General features: G+C 38.8%; 1 protein-coding gene across 1 annotated transcript in view; it reads left to right on the top strand.

Moving 5' to 3' along the window:
* Positions 1–2,382: 2,382 nt before the first annotated feature.
* The window catches only part of dock1 (dedicator of cytokinesis 1), a 557,290-nt gene continuing 536,244 nt past the window's right edge, over positions 2,383–23,428 (top strand). The window contains exon 1 of the mRNA XM_062976064.1: positions 2,383–2,533. Coding sequence (XP_062832134.1) covers positions 2,488–2,533 — 46 coding nt within the window. The 5' untranslated portion in view covers positions 2,383–2,487. The remainder of the gene's footprint in view (positions 2,534–23,428) is intronic.

Below are 23,428 nucleotides of genomic sequence, written 5' to 3' on the forward strand. Positions count from 1 at the left end.
ATTATTTTTATTATTTTCTGCTTTTTGAATATATTTGCATATCCACACATAATGAAATATCTTGGAGATGCAACCCACGTCTAAACATGAAACTAATTTATATTCCATATATACATTATATATATACACCGGAGCCCCGGTGACGAAGTGTGTTAAAGCACTGAGCTGCTGAACTTGCAGACCGAAAGGTCCCAGGTTCAAATCCCGGGAGCGAAATAGCACCCGCTGCTGCTCCAGCTTCTGCCAACCAAGCAGTTCGAAAACATGCCAATGTGAGTAGATCAATAGGTACCGCTCCGGCAGGAAGGTAACGGCGCTCCATGCAGTCATGCCGGCCACATGACCTTGGAGGTGTCTATGGACAACGCCGGCTCTTCGGCTTAGAAATGAAGATGAGCACCAACCCCCAGAGTCAGACATGCCTGGACTTAACATCAGGGGAAACCTTTACCTTTTTATACATTATACACATAGCCTGGAGGTAATTTTATACACAGGAATTTAAAATCATTTTGTGCATGAAGAAGGTCTGTTTACACTAAACCATCAGAAAGGACAGATCTCTCTCTTTCAGCCACTCGTGCAGATTTTGGACTATTGTATATTGGAATTCCAGATCAGGGATGCCCAACCTGTACTCCAAAATTGATCTGCAGATGGCTTAAATAAGGACCTTTGCTTTTTCATGGTTCAATGTATACAAGCGTAGGCTGCATATACAGTAGAGTCTCACTTATCCAAGCTTCACTTATCCAAGCTTCTGGATTATCCAAGTCATTTTTGTAGTCAATGTTTGCAATATACAGTAGAGTCTCACTTATCCAAGCCTCGTTTATCCAAGCCTCTGGATAATCCAAGCCATTTTTGTAGTCAATGTTTTCAATCTATCATGATATTTTGGTGCTAAATTCGTAAATACAATTATTACAACATACCATTACTGCGCATTGAACTACTTTTTCTGTTAAATTTGTTGTATAACATGATGTTTTGGTGCTTAATTTGTAAAATCATAACCTAATTTGATGTTTAATAGGCTTTTGCATAATCCCTCCTTATTATCCAAGATATTCGCTTATCCAAGCTTCTGCCGCCCCGTTTAGCTTGGATAAGTGAGACTCTACTGTATTGTGATATTTTGGTGCTAAATTCGTAAATACAGTAATTACAACATAACATTGCTGCGTATTGAACTACTTTTTCTGTCAAATTTGTTGTATAACATGATGTTTTGGTGCTTAATTTGTAAAATCATAACCTAATTTGATGTTTAATAGGCTTTTCCTTAATCCCTCCTTATTATCCAACATATTCGCTTATTCAAGCTTCGGCCGGCCCGTTTAGCTTGGATAAGTGAGACTCTACTGTATATGCAGAATTAGAAACACGGAATCATAAAACCACCCAGTCTAACCCTCTGCCATGCAGGAAAACACAGGCAAAGTGCTCCCAACAGATGGTTATCCAGCCTCTGTTTAAAAACCTTCAGAGGAGACCCCACCACACTCCGAGGTACCATATTCCACTGTAGAAAAGCTTTTGCCATTTGTTGTGTTTAGATTTGGGTCCCATTTCCAAGATATCTCATAACATATTGCCATGTACAGTAGAGTCTCACTTATCCAACATTCGCTTATCCAACGTTCTGGATTATCCAACGCATTTTTGTAGTCAATGTTTGCAATATATCATGATATTTTGGAGCTAAATTCATAAATACAGTAATTACTACATAGCATTATTGCGTATTGAACTACTTTTTCTGCCAAATTTGTTGTCTAACATGATGTTTTGGTGCTTAATTTGTAAAAACATAACCTAATTTGATGTTTAATAGGCTTTTCCTTAATGCCTCCTTATTATCCAAGATATTCGCTTATCCAACATTCTGCCAGCCCGTTTATGTTGGATAAGTGAGACTCTACTGTATTCCCAGATACTGTTTCTGTTCCCATTCATTTTTGGAGAAGAGTGGCTCAATTTGTTTGACATTTAAGGAACTTGTGAATGCTGGGACTTCCACACCAGAAAAAAACAAAACAAAAAGAAAGCTGAGAAAGAGGGGCCCCTTCCACGCAGCTGAATAAAACCCCACATTATGTGCTTTGAACTGGGATATATGTCAGTGTGGACTCAGATACCCCAGTTCAAAGCAGATATTGTGGGATTTTCTGCCTTGATATTCTGGGTTATATGGCAGTGTGGAAGGGCCCAGGGAAGGAAGGAAAGGCGCCTGCTGGTGAAAGCGCGCTGACGGGGGAAACAAACTCCTCCTCGGCTTCCCATCCAAGGAAGGGCAAGGCAAGGAAAGCAGGGAGGGCCTCCCAAGCCCTGGCTCCGCCTGTGAACACATGACTTCTCCCTTGACTGCAAACTTTTTTCCTCCTCCTCCTCCTCCTCTTTTTTGTGTCCCGTCGCTGGAAAATGGCGGCTCGCTAGAAGCCCATTCCGAGCCCCTTCGCCTTCCGACGGCGCTCCTTCGGTGCCATGACGCGCTGGGTGCCCACCAAGCGGGAAGAGAAATACGGCGTCGGTGAGCGCTTCCAAGACACTTCCCTGCCTCCTTTTCTCTTTCCTTTTTCTCTTTGTCTTCCCCAGAACAACCCTTCGCCTGTTGCGACTTTTCTCTCGCCTCCCGATGGCTGCAAACTTCATCCTCTCTTTTCGTTCCCTCACCGAGTTGGCGCCAAAGTTGCTCCCTCTCCAAAAGAGTTTGCAGTTGAATCTCCACTGTGACATAAAAGCGCTTTGGCACCCTATGGATTTGTCTCGTTTCCTCCCAGAGGAAGGAGCCGCTTGGGGCTTTTCCTGCCTTTCCTCCGCCCCTTTGCCTTCTCTCTGGGGATATCCCCTCCTTCTTTGCAACTCAGGGCCCTTCCACACTGTTGAATAAAATCCCACATTATCTGTTTTGAACTGGGATATATAGCAGTGTGGAGCCATGGCTCTTCCACACAGCCCTATATCCCAGAATATCAAAGCCCCACATTATCTGAGTGTGGACTCACATAACTCAGTTCAAAGCAGATATTGTGGGATTTTCTGTCTTGATATCCTCGGTTATATGACTGTGGAAAGCCCCATAGGCCTCTTCCACACAGCTGAATAAAATCCCACATTATCTGCTTTGAACTGGGATATATGGCAGTGTGGACTCATACTTTTGGGCCACAGTGTTTTCCTTCCCTTTGCAGTCAAGTCATAAAGGGCGCATGTTTGGTTTGTTGCTTTTTCCCCCCCTTCAAGGAACAAGCTCCTGTTGCCTTGCATCCCATGCCTTATTCCACTTCCTGCTGAATTACATTCAAAAGAGAAGGGAAAGTTGTATGTTTTCTGGGCTGTATGGCCATGTTCCAGAAGTATTCTCTCCTGATGTTTCGCCCACATCTATGGCAGGCATCCTCAGAGGTTGTGAAGATGCCCCTGAGGATGCCTGCCATAGATGTGGGCGAAACGTCAGGAGAGAATACTTCTGGAACATGGCCATACTGCCGTGAAAGCCTTCGACAACAGAAGGGAAATTCCTTAAAGATACACTCTGAGGGCCTTTCCAGACAAGCTCTTTATTCCATGATCTGATCCCAGATTTTCTGTTTATCCCCGATTATCTGGCAGTGGGAATTCAGGACCCTTCCACACAGCTGAATAAAATCCCACATTTTCTGTTTTGAACTGGAATATATGTTGGTGTGGACTCAGATAACCCAGTTCAAAGCAGATATTGTGGCATTTTCTAACTTGATATTCTGGGTTATATGGCTGTGTGGAAGGGCCCTCGCATAACCCAGGCCCCTTCCACACAGCTGAATAAAATACCACATTTTCTGCTTTGTATTGGGTTATAGTAGAGTCTCACTTAGCCAACACTCGCTTATCCAACATTCTGGATTATCCAATACATTTTTGTAGTCAATATTTTCAATACATCATGATATTTTGGTGCTAAATTCGTAAATATAGTAATTACTACATAGCATTACTGCGTATTGAACTACTTTTTCTGTCTAATTTGTTGTATAACATGATGTTTTGGTACTTAATTTGTAAAATCATAATCTAATTTGATGTTTAATAGGCTTTTCCTTAATCTCTCCTTATTATCCAGCATATTAGCTTATCCAACGTTCTGCCGGCCCGTTTACGTTGGATAAGTGAGACTCTACTGTATTTATTTATGACATTTATACCCTGTTTTTCTCACTCCGGAGGGGACTCAAGGCAACTTTACATACAAGTAATGATTTGATGCCTTAAAACGTAATGTACAGTTAAATATTAAAATAGAAATTAAGAGTGCGTTAAAAACAATTAAAACATTTTAAAACAATATAATTCAGAGTTTAACACGTAATTCACGAGCGTAATCTGGGCCATTCTGATGGTCATTGCACATTCTTCCAAGTCTGTCTATTGTACCAGTTCTCTAAAGGCTTGGTCACAAAGCCATGTTTTGCACTTTCTTGCGGAAGGTCAGGATGGAGGGGGTAGATCTAATATCCCTGGGGAGGGAGTTTCACAGCTGAGGGGCCACCACTGAGAAGGCCCTGGCTCTTGTCTCCACCAATCACACCTACGAGGGAGGCGAGATCGAGAGCAGGGCCTCCCCAGATGATATTAAATCTTATTTGGCAGTGTGGACTCAGATAACCCAGTTCAAAGCAGATACCGTGTGATTTTCTGCCCTAATATTCTGGATTACATGGATGTGTAGAATGGCCCCCAGTTCAAAGCAGATATTGTTGATTATTTGCCTTGATATTCTGTATTATATGACTGGAAGGGCCTGCATATAATCCATTTAAAAGCAGAAAACCTGGGATCAGATCCTGGGATAAAGGGCCTGTCTGGATGAATGCAGATTGGCCCCACTCAGTGCCCTTCCATACACTCATATAATCCAGAATATCAAGGCAGATAATCCACAATATCTGCTTAGAATTGGAATATTTGAGTCTACGGTGCCATATATTCCAGTTCAGAGCAGAAAATGGGGGATTTTATTCAGCTGTGTGGAAGCTGCCTCAGTACCCTTGGACTGCCCCCTTCCCTGCAGGTGTTGAACTACGTCTCCCAGTGATCCCAGTCTGCAAGGTGTGTGGTGAGCAATGTTAGGAGTTGGAGTTTTCAGCATCTGGAAGGCCACACAATGCCCTACCCCAGCAGATTACACTATGTAACAAAATTAGGAAAAAAATCTGTTCCTAGTTTGAAAGTGTTATTTCCTGTTTAATTGTGTGGCAGTTACCTTGAAAGTAGTTGATATACTCCAGAAACTTCGTTTCTGTGGCTGCCACAAACTATGTTGAATTGGTTGAGACTCTATGAGATATTCATTGAAACACTGTAGCAAAATGTGCTGCAGGATGTCCTACGAAACAAAGTTTTGCAGTTTAATAACCTTTTCCTATGGTTTTTATGATAGGACCAATTAGGAAATGACATTTATAACTCAGGAACAAAAATCATGTGATATAATATTATTGTGTAGGCTGTTGATGGTTACATTTGCATACCTTTGAATCCAGAGGTATTGGGTTTTCCATTTTTTTATGGAGTCCTTCAGAGTTTGCTGGGCTGTAGCTCCCTTCTATCTTCAGTAGCATAGATAATGTGAAGATATGACTCGGGCTGTAGTTCAGGACTATGTTGGGGGTCTCATCTCCCCCATAACTGTCTTTGATACTAATGTATTTATCAAAACTGGTATGATAGATTCTCTGGAGGGTTGCCGTAAATTGAAAGTGATGTAAAGGCACACAACAACAAAAATGATGGCAAAGAAACATTCGTCCCTTCAGGATAGGCATTAGACAGATACAATCTATGGACGCTTCTACACCAGGCATGGGCAAACTTCAGCTCTCCAGGTGTTTTGGACTTCAGCTCTCACAATTTGGAATTATGGGAGTTGAAATGCAAAGCATCTGGAGGACCAGAGTTTGCCCATGCCTGTTCTACACCAGTTCATACCATTTTAACTGCCCGGGTTTAATGCTAAAGATTCATGGAGATTATTGTTTTACAGGCTCTACCCCTTTGTGTCAAAGAGTGCTGGAACCTCACCAAATTACAAGTCCCAGGGTTCCATAGCATTGAACCATAGCAGTTAAAGTGATGTCAAACTGCATTAATGCCACAGTGTAGAATGAAGCATCCTCTGAAGGTGGTAACCAATCATGGACTTGAGAGTGTTCAGAAAAATTATGTGGCAAATTCATCATGATTCTTCCTTCCCTTGGGGGAATGGGAATATACTGTATCCTGCTTTTCTGTGTGTATTCAGACTGGTTGATATTCTGGTTAAAGACTTCACAAAACAAACAAAACAGTAGTAAAATCCCACAGTTAGATTTCTTGAGCATCCCTACAGTCCCATGCATAACAGTCAACTCCATTAAAGATAGTGGGTTTAATTCTGATGTAATTACAGATATTACATCTTCTAAAGCAGTGGTTCTCAACCTGGAGTCCCCAGATGTTTTTGGCCTACAACTCCCAGAAATCCCAGCCAGTTTACCAGCTGTTAGGATTTCTGGGAGTTGAAGGCCAAAAACATCTGGGGACCCCAGGTTGAGAACCACTGCTCTAAAGAGTGCCATTTATTTTAAGGACTAGAGAGCTTGTCTTGTAGGAACATAAAATAGGATGTTAAAATTCCTATATTTTCAGGTATTGAACAAACACACGGTCTTAAAATTACACACAAAGTGCTGAATGGATAAATTTCTGTTTTCTGTGTAGCTTGTACCTCCTTTTTCCACTATAGGATAATCAAAGCACTTAATTAGACAGCAGTAATATTCCTCCCTTCATAATGGTTGATGGTTTATGAGATTTGGGGCATATAATGAGATCTGAAATTTTGCAAGAGTCTGAAAATCTTCACAAAACACCCTCCTTTTACAAGACTACATGTAGACTCTATATTGACCTGCTTCACACATCTCATGACAGCCTTGGCTGTCTATTATTGTTGTTTTCAAAACCTAGCAACCCTAGATGTACATTACACCAAAATGACAATGTGTTAAACCTTTACAAATCTATATATATAAATGAATGATGGCATCACGGCGACCAACAAAACAACAAAACCACAGGCCCTCCAACCTCGAAATTTGACAACACAACCCATCATCCACGCCTCTAGGTTGATACAACAAAAAGAAAAGAAAAATAAAGTCCTAATTAGAGGGAAAGGAATAATTGCCAGTTAGAGGACTAATCTCTGCCCACTTGGTCTCAGCTCAGGGGACAGGCAGACTTAGGCCTCAGGCCTCTTCCACAGATTATCTAATTTGCACTGGATTATATGGCAGTGTAGACTCAAGGCCCTTCCATACAGCTATTTAACCCATTTATCTACAGTAGAGTCTGACTTATCCAAGCTAAACGGGCCAGCAGAAGCTTGGATAAGCGAATATCTTGGATAATAAGGAGGGATTAAGGAAAAGCCTATTAAACATCAAATTAGGTTATGATTTTACAAATTAAGCACCAAAACTTCATGTTATATAACAAATTTGACAGAAAAAGTAGTTCAATACGCAGTAATGTTATGTCGTAATTACTGTATTTACGAATTTAGCACCAAAATATCACGATATATTGAAAACATTGACGACAAAAATGGCTTGGATTATCCAGAGGCTTGGATAAGCGAGGCTTGGATTAGTGAGACTCTACTGTATATATATAAAAGGGTAATGAAATTTCGGCCTAGGACAAAACAACAAAACTACACATCCCAGAAACACTAAACTTGGCAGCACAACCCCTCATCCATGCCTTTGCATTCATACTACAAAAAGAAAAGAAAAATAAAGTCCTAATTAGAGGGAGAGGAATAATTGTTTTTATCCAATTGCTGCCAGTTAGAAGGCTAAGCTCCGCCCACTTGGTCTCCTAGCAACCCACTCAGCCCAGGGCACGGGCAGAGTTAGGCCTCACTTAGGCCTCTTCCACACTGCCTATAAAATATAGATTATCTGATTTTAACTGGATTATATGACAGTGTAGACTCAAGGCCCTTCCACACAGCTATATAACCCATTTATAATCTTATATTATCTGTTTTGAACCAGATTATCTTGACTCCACATTGTCATATAATCCACTTCAGTGTGCATTTTATCCAGCTGTGTAGAAGGGGCCTCATACTTCGCCACAGCAACGCGTGGCCGGGCACAGCTAGTGATATATATAGGTGCTTAATTAGCAATAGAAACAATCTTGTAAAGAAGCATTCTTTAAATTCTTAGTGTGAGGTAGGTATCCTGTGAAAGACAAAGAAAGCATGATTCACTTGCTACTTGGATTATTTTTCTCTTTCTGACGTTACAAACAGTAGCAGAAGGCAAACCCTCATTTTCACCCTGTTCATGTGCTGAAGCACTTTGTCTTTTATTCTGATTCCTCCACCTGATGATATCTTTGCTCTTGTTAAAAAAAAGAAGTCTTGGACCTCTCTGTTCCCCCTACGCTTTCATGCTGATTTGCAATTGAGATCATTAACTTTCCCTCCAAAGTTACATGATTAATTTGGACAGCTCCTCAGTAAGTCAATATATCTTGCATTGATTCATTTAAGCAGCCAAGAATTCCCGTCCTTAGAACTGGGAGATGGCTGCAAACATTTTTGTTGTTCTAAGAAGCTCCTTTTTCAGTGTTTGAAAAGTGTCCTTCAAAATGTTAGTATTTCTACTTAGCTTTGAAACAAAATGAGAGACTTCTTAAAAGTTTGTTTTAATAGAATGGGGATGAATGACCTAACATAGGTTATCAAAGATTAAAAGAAAAGGTCTGAAAGTAAGGCGCAGCATCATTTTTGTGACCACCCAAGACATTCCAAGACTTTGAGGAAACTTCAACTACTTAGTCAAAGATTTGCTGTTCAGCAGATTATAGTGAATTTGGAGGACTTGGTGGGATCTGATTCTGTGTAGAAAACATTGACTTACATTATGCTTTCCTGTAGGATTTTTGACAGAAGGGAGAAAGAGAGGATTTAAAATTTGAGAACTTTCTTTGAGGCCAGAAAAAAGCCTATTCCAGCAGAAGCTGTTCCAATGTTAGAACCTGTGAGCGCCTTGAATGTCATAGTTATAAATATGAAAGTTCTCACTTACAGAAATAATTCTGTAAGTCGTGGCTTTTAAAACATTTTCCACTCATGAACACTTTTCACCTGAGAAAATTTTATGCGACCCCAGATATATAGGTATATAAAATAGATACTGTTACCACTGTGTGACAAAATTTGAAAAAAAAATGTTCCTGGTTTGAAAATGTTATTCCTATTTAATTGTTCCAATTTTAGTATATGTGCTGCCGAAGCAAGCACAACCTGTTTAATTGGTACTTACTTTGAAAGTAGTTGTTATACTCCAGAAATGTCATTTTTGTAGCTGCCACAAATTATGTTAAATTGGTTGAGATTCAGTGAACTATTCATTGAAAAACTATAGCAAAATGTGTTGCAGGATGGCCCTCAAAAACAATTTTTTGCAGTTTAATAAAACCTTTCCATGCTTTTATGATAGAACCGATTAGGAAATAACATTTATAACCCAGGAACAAGCATTGTTTTACATAGTCTAATCAGTCAGCATGTGCATGGCTTGATATTCTCTTTTTATGAAGCACAACTGAAGCATTTATTGCATAGTCCAGTGCAAACACTGCATGTTCTTGCTAACAGATATGTGGCATTCAGAAACTTTATACTATTGCCAAATATTTCATGATCGCAACATTGAGCTAAGGGGACCGCATTTGGGGTCAGGACCCACAGTTTAAGAAGCAATTTGCTAATCTTAGGTTTGGAATAGAAGGAAAATTTATTGAGCTTGTTAGTCTCAATGAAAGCAATATTTCTAACCTCCAAGAACCTATTGTGAGAATTTTAGCCCCATGCATTTACATTTAAGAGCCCATGTAGTGTAATGGCTTAAGCATCAGACTATGACTCCGGAGGCCAGGGTTGGGATTCCTTCTCAGCCATGGCTAGTCTTGGGCAAGTAATACTCTCAGCCTCTGAGGAAGGCAATGGCAAATTCCCTCTGAACAAATCTGCCAAGAAAACTTTTTAATGGGTTAACCACAGGGCTGCCATAAGTCTGAAATAACTGTTGCACATTTCTCAGATTTTAGCACATTTCCAAGAAATGAATTCCACACAAAATAGCACGTAAAGCATTTTAAAACTAGTGTTCAAACTACACAGATATATATGCTTCAGTCCATGTGGAGGAGTTGCATAAATTCGGTGAATTGCACAGATAAATGCAAATATTAGTGTGGGAAGAAAACAAAGACTTGCAGCTTGATATGAAACAAAGATGGAAAGAAAACAGGCAGGATTTGGAGAAATCTAGTGGAATTGAAACTTGATTTTTCTTTTCCTTAGCAAAATACAGTGCAATCATGAGAGTTTTTAAAAATGAAAAGCTTCTGCAGGAGGCATTCAGTGTCAGGGAATGAAAGAATAGCATAAGGTAAGACAAGACAGAGAAAAGGTTTACTTAACCCTTTACTTTCTCATCACTTGTGCATCCATCTCACAAAACCACTTTCTCCCTGAAAGGAGGGGAGGACCCACAAACCTTATATTTTCCTCTCCTTTTTACTCAATGTCATGTGGGGTGTAAGATGTTTTGTTACATGGTGGGAAAGTTAAAGGTTAATAGCTTTCTTTTTGTCTGTTGTTGTGTGCCTTCCAGATGTCTCAAGAAAAGAGATTCCACCTAAACATTAGGAAGAACTTCTTTGCTTTACGAGCTGTTTAGCAGCAAAATAGATTGTCTTAGAGGCACTCCATTTTGGAGATCTTTAACAGAGTTTGGGCAGACATCTTTCAGGTACTTTAGTTGTATACTCTTGAAAGAAAGGGACTTAGATTAGACATACTTTGTGGCCTTTTCCAACTCTGATTCTGTGATTATGGTGACCTAAAGGTGATCCTATCATCGGAGTTTCATGGCAAGATACGTTCAGAGAAAAGGTTTACTATTACCTTTCTCTGTAGTTGACAGAAGGTTGCAGAAAGAATAACTTAAACATTGCTCATGGAATCGTTTGAGTGATCAAAAAGTGTTTGGTTGATTAATATAATTAAATTAATATACTTAAATAAATGTCTGTTAGCACCAAGTATTCTGTGGGTCCTAAGGCAGCCAGAAAATTCCTGCATAATTTGCACTATTCTTCTGTTCAGATACCTCTCTGAGAAATGATACTAGTGCAGAAACTTGAAGCAGACTAAAGACTCCTTTAGATATTATCCTAACTGTACATACATTGCTTTTCTGCAAGTGCCTCCTGTGCAGCTGAGATGGTGTTAAAATTACCCAGTGATGTGGGTATAGACCACAAGTGTGGGTACTCAGTCACAGAATTGGCACAGGCTAGGAAGGAGTGCCTTGGGCCTGTGGTTGGGACCTTTTCATTTTATCTCTTCCCACACCGTTGAAAAATTTAAACATGATGCTATTGCCATACTGTTGCTCATGGAAATTGGTTTCTGTGCAACTGTGTTTAAAGCTTGTTTCAGGTTTATGGCTTGAATAATTTTGTCTGTGCCTTTAAAAGAAAGTAGTATTAATTTCAGAGCTTGGAAAAATACAATTTTAGTGCCCAGAATCCCCCTGCCCATGTTGGCAGGAGGAGTCTGCCAGTTCTATCCATTTCCATGCTGTGCCTTATCTTCTTCCACTGCTCATTGATCTGGAGGTGTGAATTCAAAGACATTATACTGCTCTATAAAATACAGTGATACCTTGAGTTAAGAGTTTAATTTGTTACGTAACTGAGCTCTTAATTGAAATCACTCTGATGTCAAAGTGAATTTCCCATTAAAATGCTATTAATATGTACTGGCCCCCTGAACCCCCCCCTCCATTTTTTGTTATGTGTTTTTTTAAAATAAGAAAATGTACTTTATAAATAACAAATAATGTATAAATGCACATTCACATGGAAAAATAAAAAAGATAGGTCAACTTTAAAATGATAGAAGCACAAAGTTGTCTCAAGGAAGCACAATGCACAAAGTGAAGAGGCAGAAGCATCATTTTCTTCATATGAGTACTGTACTCATTCCAGCCTCTCTCCCTCCCTCTCCCTCTCTCTTTTCATGAAGCCAAATGGAGGATGCTCCCTTGAAACTCTAAAGCCTGGTACTCTCGCACTAGCGCTCCCTCTAGTCTAGCACGAACACTCCCCCTGGCACTAACTCTTAACTGAAAGTGCTGCTTGTATATCAAAGTGAAACCTGGGCCAAGTGATGGCTCTTAACTCAAAAACTCTTAAGTTGGGACACTCTTAAATTCAGTTTCCACTGTAGGTCAATATCCAGGTCAATATTCTGGTGCTTAGCATATAGTTTAGTAGGGATACTGTGCTGTTACATGAAAGGAGAACACTATGATTTCCTATAAGATTGATATCTATGGTTTCATTTATCCGATATGTCCCCTAGTTACTTCCTCCTGTACAACTCTATGGTATTCTTAGACCAGAAGTTCTTCATTTCAATAGAGTTCACTATTATCTGTGGCTTTGCCTATCTATGCAAAGTCCAGGGACATAGCTTTCAAGTCCTGTTATTGGGTGTGATGATTTCTGCTGGCACTATTAAGTCCCACAATATTTTGAGGACTGCATGTACCACATTTCTGCTCTGAAGAATTGAAATGTAAACCTTAATGCGTGTGTACATATGGAAAGGTAGTATTTACTTCAAGTTACTGCCTAGAATGTCACTCCCAGTCATACCTGAAACTGGATGGATGGGAAAAATAAGCTTGTGTATGCTGTCATTTAAAATAATGCATGTGTGAGAGCAGCTAAGGCTGTAAAGTTGATACGTTTATCAAAATGTATGTAGGAAAAACTGAGTAGGTCTGTTTGGCACAATAATTATATAGCTTACCATGACAGTGTTGCACATGTGTTTTGAGGATGAATAGCTGCAATTATTTATTTACTGTGGCCAAGAACCAGTGGTGGACTGTTTTTGAATTTCACAGTTTTCACCAGAGTTTTTGATCCTCTGTTTTCCCTAAACATCTGTCCCTAAGGGTTAGTAAACCCTTGGAGCACCATAATGGCTTGTAGTTGTTTGTGGAGGGCTACATAGATAGGGAAGAAAGTCATGGTACTCCTGGTGCCACACAATAACATCGTAACCTAAGTCATGTGTAGTAGATTCATTAGTGACTTGGTATGTTTATCCTATGAAGTAACCATTACTATTCAAAGTACTCTTACTGTAGTTACTGAATATTCACTTCAGGATTAGTATCCCTCATCCGAAGTGTATACAACCAAAAGTGTTTCATATGTTGAACATTTTTGTTTCATATGTTGGGAAACCCATATTTGCATATATCTATATAATGTATAGAGATGGGACCCTAGTCTAAGTATAGAATTAATGTATGTTTCATATAGTCTTTATACACTAGCCTGAACAAAATCTTGTACAATATTTTAAATAATTTTGAGCATGGAATTTCTGTACATTTGGGCCGTCAGAAAGCAAAGATTTCACTATCTCAGTCAGCCATGTGGACAGTTTCAGATTTTGGATTTCAAGATAATCTGTATTATTATATACTGTAGTTACTATTAGTTGATAAAAAGTATTTCTTTAATAAGATATTATCATGATGTATGTTGATGCATGCAACCTGTAAACTGAATCATGTATTACTTGAATGTAATAACTGCTTATAGATTACGCAGAAGGGTGATATACCCTAAAATGATGTGGAGAAATAATCTGCAAATAATCAAATATGTGAACAATAAACTCACAAATGTTGAGGACTGACTGTAATTGTAATAAATTCAGATAGGCAACTTGCAACATTATGTACGAATACGTCTGAATCCTTCTTTCTTTATTTACATAAGAAGAGCTAAAGAGAGATTGGCACTGCATCAGTTAAGAACCCGCCATTAATTTATATGCAAGTTTGGAGTTTGTTACTAATAAGCTCAGATGCTATGTAGATTATAAGTGAAATGTTTCATTTGACCTGATTTTCATTAGACTCAAAAGACATAGCAACTGCAGATATTTGAAATAGGTTTTCTCCATTCTACCTCCTCTATCTGCACTTCTGATCCAAAGCCACCAGTAGCTTAGAATATTAATTTTGTTTAAATGTCCTGTATACTAGTTTTCATCAACAGCATTCATAGCCAATGTGGGTTGAAAGTGTTCCTGCTATACTGAAGATATATTAATTGTTAATTCAACTAGCCTTTTAGTCCCCGAAGAATTACATTTTCAAGCTTTGTAAATGTGCTTTTTAGGTGCAATCCAGTAGTTTTGGCTACATGCGCAATGAGACTTAAAATGATGGTGCATAGACTACTATCAGTCCCTGGAGAGCTTCCAGGAAAGAAAGAAACAGTTGTAAGAAATAGGTACAAATATGGTGCTGATTTATGGCACATTGGCTGTATATTAGACACCTGAAGAGGCATTGCTTTAGTGTGCCTACTTTTCTTTATTTGCTATAACATGGCAGGGATGCTGAAAAATCTAGAACTTTGGAGATTCTTCTTGTACCAGTTTCTGCAGAAAGATGACAGGGCAGAACTCATTTATTAAACAAGAGATGTATGCAGCATTGTATAATATGTTGTGGCTAGCGTGATGTAGACTAGGGTTCAAATGTGTGCTTGTCCATTGACCTTGGAAAGCAAGGGAAAACCCCCTCTGAACAAATTCTGCCAAGAACACCCTTCGATATGGTCACCATGGACACATCTACCCTAGAATTAGTGCAGTTTGACACCACTTTTAATGACATGGCTAAATGCTATGGAATTATGAGAATGATAATTTTACAAAGTCTTTAGTTTTCCTGCAAAAGAGTGGTGGTTCATCATTGGCTGCTGGTCCTTGGCAAGTTTCCATGGAGAGGAAAAGCAAAAGGATGATGATGGTCCCTGACACAATAAAAGAATAGCCATTCCCTTATATCAGATAGTCAGAGAAACTCCATTCTAAGGCATTTGCTAATATGTCCAAATGACTTCCCACACGAATAGAACATTACATTTCTCTTCGCCCTAATATTTCCAAGGACTATAAATATAATAGAGCTCAGAAACAAAGCAATATCAGTTTCAATAGCTCCCCTTAAATTGGATATAAATTGTAGTACAAATACAATGTTGTTGAGAATTGGAAAATTTAGCTATGTGAAACTTGAATAATACGATGTCTGAACAGCTAAATTTGAGTTGCTGCCATGCTTAAAAAAGAAAGACAGAAGGAAGGAAAAGCAAAGCAAAACTGCTAAGCCTGTATCAGAATGATTTCCGTGTGTTTATTCTTTAATTTGCAGCATAATGGAAATTTTGTCCATTGTCCAGCGATCTTGAAGAACAAAAAACAAAACAAAACTACAGCTCATTATAATAGCTTTTTTTCCTCAGGATAGCTTTGAATGATGATTGCGTTATAGAATATGGCATGTCTCTAATGAATTTCAAGGGTGTGGGAGTTGAAAATAGATGTATTGTTTCTAAGGGGAGAAAAAACTAAATTTGATGCTAAATGAACATAGACATTATCATTTTCCTACAATCCGCTGTCTGGAATCTGGCTTGCTTTGGATGGTTGTTCCTTTTGTTTTCTGCCTTGCTGCATTTTCTTCCAAGGATGATTTAATATATTAAATTTGGTTATATGTGTGGTACATGTCTTTTATGTAATAAACAAGATGTTCAGTGCTGAATGTCTGAAAAGGGGGACATTGCACAGTGCCGCATAATTCTAAACCTTGTGTCTGAGCCAGGGTCTCAGCAAGTGGCAGGTATGTTGAACAATTTCACGTACAGTAGAGTCTCACTTATCCATCATAAACTGGCCGGTAGAACGTTGGATAAGTGAAAATGTTGGATAATAAGGAGGGATTAAGGAAAAGCCTATTAAACGTCAAATTACCTTATGATTTTACAAATTAAGCACCAAAACATCATGTTTTACAACATATCGACAGAAAAAGCAGTTCAGTACACGGTAACGTTATGTAGTAATTACTGTATTTACGAATTTAGCACCAAAACATCACAATGTATTGAAAACATTGACTACAAAAACATTGACTACTAACAAATTGACTACAAATAAAGATAGAATTGCATAAAATGAACTTACAGTAACAACGTTGTCAAAAATTAAATCCGTAAAAAGTTCAGTCCTTGCTGCCTAGAGAAAGAGCTGTGGATCCAAGTGGAAGGCAGACTGCGTTGGATAATCCAGAATGTTGGATAAGCGAATGTTGGATAAGTGAGACTCTACTGTATTTATTTTACTAGGACCCACAGTCGTTTGAGAAAGCGAAAGTCCCCATACATCTGTGTTCTTAGAATATTGTGCTTTTGTGCTGTCTTTTTTTACCCCAAAACTGAGTCACCACTACATTTCTTTCATGACCATTTCATCTTAAAGAGAAACAGAAAATCATAAAATAACATAAAATTGCTGTTCATCTAAAATAGAGGAAGACAAAGTGTCACCCGCAGCCTGCCTTGAACTTCCTCTGACCCTCAAACTGGATTTTTTTTCTATGTTTAAATAGCCCTTTAAAGGATATTTAAACCCCTGCCTGACTGAGTCCTTTTTTTCATAGACTTACTCTTTCTGATATGAAAAGTTGGCTCCCGAGGTGTTGTTTGCTGTTTTTTGTTGGACTTTTTTGAGCGTGATGCGGAGCTCAATGGGTTATATAGTCCACTTAAGTTTTGAGTTGGAAAAAAAAGCTCCCTTGAGATCATACTTCATTGATTTATAAGTATGGGCAACTTTGTATTACTAATATTTTTAGATTAGATACCTTAAATTAGATTAAATATATAATTAAAAAAAACTTTATTTTTATCCTGGCACCATCTTCTCGAAGGGACTCGGGCCGGCTCACAAAGGCACTGAATAGTGCAACAACACACAAAATACAGCAAGTTACATGAACATATAAAACAACAGCAGTATAATTTTACATAGCAATTTACATAAAACACCATATGAAACCCTACTGATTTAAAAGATTCAATGATACACAGCAAAGGTTGCATTCAATATCAGTACTATAAAGTGCTAAAGTGAAACAAATCACTAGGTCCTCAAATTTTATAATTAAGATTCTAATCATGGTCAAAGGCCTGTTTAAAGAGCCATGTTTTCAGGTTTGTCCGGAAAACCTGGAGAGTGGGGGCTACCCTAATCTGTCTAGGGAGGGCATACCAAAGCTTGAGGGCCACCACCGAGAAGGCCCTCTCTCTTGTCCCCACCAACTACTCTTGAGACGGAGGTGGGACTGAGAGGAGGGCCTCCCTGGCAGATCTCGGGGCCCGCACCGGTTCATAGAATGAGATGAAGTCTTGAAGATAGGTTGGACCTGAACCATATAGGACTAAAGATTGGTGGGGAGGGGGGAGGATTTAAGTACAGTAGAGTCTCACTTATCCAAGCTAAACGGGCCGGCAGAAGCTTGGATAAGCGAATATCTTGGATAATAAGGAGGGATTAAGGAAAAGCCTATTAAACATCAAATTAGGATACGATTTTACAAATTCAGCACCAAAATATCATGTTTTACAACAAATTTGACAGAAAAAGCAGTTCAATACGCAGTAATGTTATGTTGTAATTACTGTATTTATGAATTTAGCACCAAAGTATCACGATATATTGAAAACATTGACTACAAAAATGGCTTGGATAATCCAGAAACTTGGATAAGCGAGGCTTGGATAAGTGAGACTCTACTTTTTGCTTTTGTGGAATCCAATGAAAAACTAGTTTTCTTATGGCTTCAGAAAATTATTAGATCATTAAAAATGAATCGTGTTCAGTACTCAAGTATCCATATTCTAGGTAAACACAGCAAATAAATGCATGCACACAAACATGCTATTTGTGGTGTAACTGCTTTTGACTTTGTTGATTGTTGAATTATATTTTTAACTTTTGCATGGTGTGAATTATTTTGAATACTGTGTCCAATTCTGGGCACCGCAGTTGAAGGGAGATGTTGACAAGCTGGAATGTGTCCAGAGGAGGGCAACTAAAATGATCAAAGGTCTGGAGAAGAAGCCCTATGAGGAGTGGCTTAAAGAACTGGCATGTTTAGCCTGCAGAAGAGAAGGCTGAAGGGAGACATGATAGCCATGTACAAATATGTGAGGGGAAGTCATAGGGAGGAGGGAGCAAGCTTGTTTTCTGCTGCCCTGCAGACTAGGCCGCGGAACAGTGGCTTCAAACTACAGGAAAGGAGATTCCACCTGAACATCAGGAAGAATTTCCTCACTGTGAGAGCTGTTTGGCAGTGGAACTCTCTCCCTGTGGTGGAGGCTCCTTCTTTGGAGGCTTTTAAGCAGAGGCTGGATGGCCATCTGTCGGGAGTGCTTTGAATGAGATTTTCCTGCTTCTTGCAGGGGGTTGGACTGGATAGCCCATGAGGTCTCTTCCAACTCTACTATTCTATGAGTCTATGATTCTATGATTGTGTCTTCCTTTAAGTTTTGTAAATTGCTTTCAGTCCTGGAGGAAAAGGGCTGGATATAAACAAACATGATAATGGTAATAGTTTATTTTGGCAGGCTTCAAGGTGATGTTTCATTATTATTTTTTCTATGCATAGTTTTCCATATATATATTTTAAATTTTCCTGTTTACATTTTTTTTTACTTTCCTTGATGTGTTCACACTAGGATCTTTTGTTTTCTTTGACAGTTCCTTCACCTGTATTAATCCCCAGCCACCAATATTGTGTGGTAGATACAGTTGATTAATATCACCTTGAGGATGTAAAGTGTGGTTTGCTGTCATAATTTTTTGAATTTTCTATCTAGGGCATCTAGTTCTACTTGAATACAATACATAATTCCAACACAATACTGAACTAATGTGACCCAGGAGTTAATGGCATGAATTATGTTCATGGCATTATGGAGCTAGCACAAGTTCTGTTGTACTGTAGCATTCGGACCTGACAGCTACTCTGAAAGATCCTGGAGATAATTCTACTTCACACAATATTCCCCACTATGTTATTAAATGCAATAGCTACATTAGCAACTATCTGATATCTCTATATAGTAGGATTGTGGTGTCTCAAAAAGATGTTAATATAGACCAAGTTATAGATGTGTGTGCAATGTGTGTTCAAGTTGCCTGTTGAATTATGGTCACCCCATGCATTTCATAAGGTCGTCTTAGGCAAGATATATTCAGGATGTATCTCACACTGTAAAGTGAAAGCAGTGAAACGACCAACTTCTATGACTTAATGCTATTAAATCCTGGGAGTTGTAGTTTGATGAGACATCGGTATCTTTGGCAAAAAAAGCTAAAGACCTTGTAAAACTACATAGTTCTACAGTATTGAGCTGTGGCAGTCAAAGTGGTGTCGAACCGCATTAATTTTGCAATGTAGATGCATCCTCAGAGGTGGTTTTCCTAGTTCCCTCCTCTGAATTGCAGCCTGAAACATCTAGTATTTGTTGACAGTTTCCTATCTACATACTAAAGAGGGCTGATTGTGCTTTGCATCCAAGATCACATGGGATCTGGTGCTTTTCAGCTATTTATCATTTCCTTTTAAATATTTCCTTATAAATATATGCCGGTATACTTACATTGGATGCCAAAGTGGCACAACCAATTGTTCAGTATTCACTAGGGTCCCCACATACAACTGTTGACTAGCCCCCCAATTACCAAGGCAAGGGAATGAGTGGGGGATGTGCATATGCTTGCAGAATGATTGACTTCCATGAAGAATTGCGTTTATGCAATCTCTGAAGAAGCATAGTTGCTCTCGTATTTTTTTAAACTTTTACGTTAGGATAGTGACCCAAGAGGATTCTGGCCATAGGTTCTATTTATAACCTAACCTGCCATAAAGGTATAAAAGCTGAGGGATTATGGTATAGTATAGTATGAGAAGATCCGGATCTTGGTACTCTAATTCCGAATGAAAAAGAGCTTAAAGTTCCCTGACCTCTTTTTTTAAGCCAGTGAAAAGGAATTGTACATCTGTTTCTGTCCAAATCCAGCTTTCCTTCTTGTCTTTTTTTGCATGTCCCTTGTGCTAAGAGGTTGTAACCTCCAGCAAATTTGTTCTGTGTAATAATAATATTCACTTTTTCTTTCATTTTCTTGTTATTAATCTCTGCATATTTCTTCTCTATGGAAATCAGTAAACATTTGGCTAGTGGCTCATATTTTAGGAACATGCTCTAGGTCTTTACCTATTAAAACCTTAAGAAAAATTGCCCCACCCAATTCTTTTCTCTTTTTTTATAGTTATGCATCTATGACTGCAACAAGATAAAGTGGATAACATGCAATAAGAATCGATTCCAACCTAAAATGCTTTCTAATTATTTCCTTTTGGGTGCCAGCTCATACAGAGAAATGTGTTGCTTCTGTTCTTGCTTGCTAGGATGAAGCAAACATCCTAGCTGTTGGTTGACCACAAGCAAGAAGATATGACTTGTATTTTCTTTCACTCCCATAGCTCTTAAGTACTCAGTAGCTAGCTGACTTAGCTGCTTGAGTTTCCAGGGTGGGAAGAAAGGAAAGTGAAGGCCTGTGTGTCCATTTTCCAGAAGCATGTTATGCTGGTTCTATTGTACAGAATGGTTAATATCTATCCAGCAACGATTTTTTTTTGCTAAAAGCTAATTATTTGTCTGGAAGCTACAGCAATATAGCTTTTGCTGATACAAAAGCCATATGTTTATGCTTGTGCTTGTCAAATGAGACAAGCTTTGTTGTTAGGGATTAGTTACAATGCCGGATTTTTTATGTCCTTCTGAATATGTGGCCCTCCAGATGTTGTTAGTCTTCACCTCTGATTATCTGTCACCATTGGCTAAGTTGGCTGAGGCTAATGGGAATTGTAGTTCAGCAACAACTGGAGGGACACCTGCTCCCCAGCTTCAACACAGAGAAAAGTTAACATGAACTACTTTGTCAGCAGATAGGTCCACTAGCCAGTTTTATGTTCACAGCAGTAATTCCTCCAGCTTCTACTGGATGTTATAGCTGCTTTTATGTCACACATAGCAACAGCACCCATTGCTGTCATAACAGGATGAATTCCATACTTCTGTGTTGGTTTGATACCCCAGATCAGTTGGCCCATATGGGCAAAAATGTTCATTATAGTTTTGCACCTGCACTGCAGGTTGTGGCTATTTTATCTCAATTGAAAGCTAAGGCTTAAGATAGACCCATCGTTATAACCTTCTTCTCGTTAATGCATATACTAGCCTTAAGCAGGGGGCATCATTCTGTGGCAGAAGTACCAAATTCTTTGAATATTTTCTTTGGTTTTGTAATTTCTGGTGCAGCCTTGGGAGTTCAGCAAAGAATAGTCTTTTCCTTTTGAGCCGTACACTCCTGTGCGTGACTGGTTTTTCTAATCTCTCATGTTCCAGAGACTTGCTAGTTGTGATATACATCTCAATAACTTATTTTCGATATCTGTACAGAAAGGTTGTGCTGTCAGAGTGATACTGTAGTGGGGTATAAATGTCTCTGAAAAGCTGTTTCTTCTCTGCTAAACCAATCTTACAATGTGGGGATTTATAAACCATCCAGAATATCTATTGCACATACCAATGAAAATTACTGCTTTGGAACAAAAGGCATTGTTATTCAGTTTATAAATATTATCACAGAATGCAGTTGTAAGGGTGACTCAGCTTCGTATCCTGGAGTACTTCATGCAGGAATAGAGATGGGCCAAAAATGGTAGCGATAGGGGGAAATGCATTGTTTCTTAACAGGATGAATGTCATCAATGGAGTATACAACGAACACACTTAACATGTTGATGATATCCTTATTAAGACCTGTTAAGACAACTTGAGGCAATGTCCTTGTGAAACAGAGAATGAGACGCATTTTCTCTCCTTGCAAAACACATTTCCTTTCAGCTATGGAGATAAATACCCAATAACATAAAATCAGGAAATATTGGTTTTACCTCCACCTATACCCAGCCACTGCACTTTATTATTGGCCCATCTTATTAGTGACCTTGCAATATATTGCACATGTATAATTTATTGCATTGACTCCAGTTTTTGAACACTCCCATTGCACCCGGCTATTGATTCTTTGTTATTTGTTGTTGTTGAGCTTATGCTTTTATGATTTTTATAGGTTTTATGTATTAATTCATTGTAAATGAATGTATCTTATGTTGTTGTTTTTTATTGTTGCATTACCGGGTTTGGTCCCCATGTAAGCCGGCCCGCCGAGTCTCTTCAGGGAGATGGGCGGGATATAAGTATAGTTATATTATCATTGGTGTTGCAGCTTGCATGAACAGAAATGTGTATCAGTAGTCAAAATCTACTATTGAATACAAGGTGTATTTAAATATGCTTTCAAACAGCCATTGGAATCCACTCCAGAAGGAATCTTTAAATTGGAGAGATCTTGACATCCTCAGCAGGAAGATGCCAGACTCTTGAGTTTTTGGTAAATAGTAAAAAGCAGTATAGCCAAGCTCTGGCCTTAGATAGTAGACCAGAAAATGAATACAGGCAGTCCCTGGGTTCCGAACAACATAGGTACTGTAGGTTTTTTCTTAAATTGAATTTGTATGTGAGTTGGAACATTTTAAGTATATCTCCAGCTATTTTTTAAGTTTTAGATAACACAAGGAAGTGTTAACACCCTTGTAATGTTGTTTTGCTGTCTGTGCCCCTATTCAGAAGATTTCACCCACTTTCTGTCCCATGTGATAATTTCCTCTTGATACCTCTTAGAGGGATGAATTTCCCTTCCTAGAGATACATTTTCACTCACTTCCTGTTGTCTTGCCTCTGTTTCTAACTAGAAGTCAAATGCTAGTCAGATGGTTGTAACTTGGGGACTGCCTGTACCTAATACAGTATACTCTCAGCTCTCCCTATTGGCAGATCTAATTATTTGTATTATTATATTTATTTATACCCCACTTTATCTCTCCTGAAGGAGAGATCCTGAAGTGGGGTATAATTATTCATGGATTTTCTTAATATGTTCTTTCTAGCAGCATTTGTGGACTGGATTGAAATGTTCTCTTTTCGAATTTCTAGATCCACGTTACTCTATGGTCAACTTCTGCAAGATCTAGACCAGTGGTTCTCAACCTAGCAGCTAGTAAACTGGCTGGGATTTCTAGGAGTTGAAGGCTAAAACACCTGGGGGACCCACAGGTTGAGAACCACTGATCTAGACAATATAGACTTATTGTTTATTTTCTATTTAGGGCCATTGTGTCTGATGAATTAGGATTGAGAAATCCCTGCCCAATGCCGCTTACTCAATCTATGACTGAAACTCTTGTGGTTTCCTTATATCTCAGGATCCCAAATTTAATTGGCCACATACTAAAAGAAT

Source organism: Anolis carolinensis, chromosome 3, assembly GCF_035594765.1.
Source record: "Anolis carolinensis isolate JA03-04 chromosome 3, rAnoCar3.1.pri, whole genome shotgun sequence".
Lineage (NCBI taxonomy): Eukaryota > Metazoa > Chordata > Lepidosauria > Squamata > Dactyloidae > Anolis > Anolis carolinensis.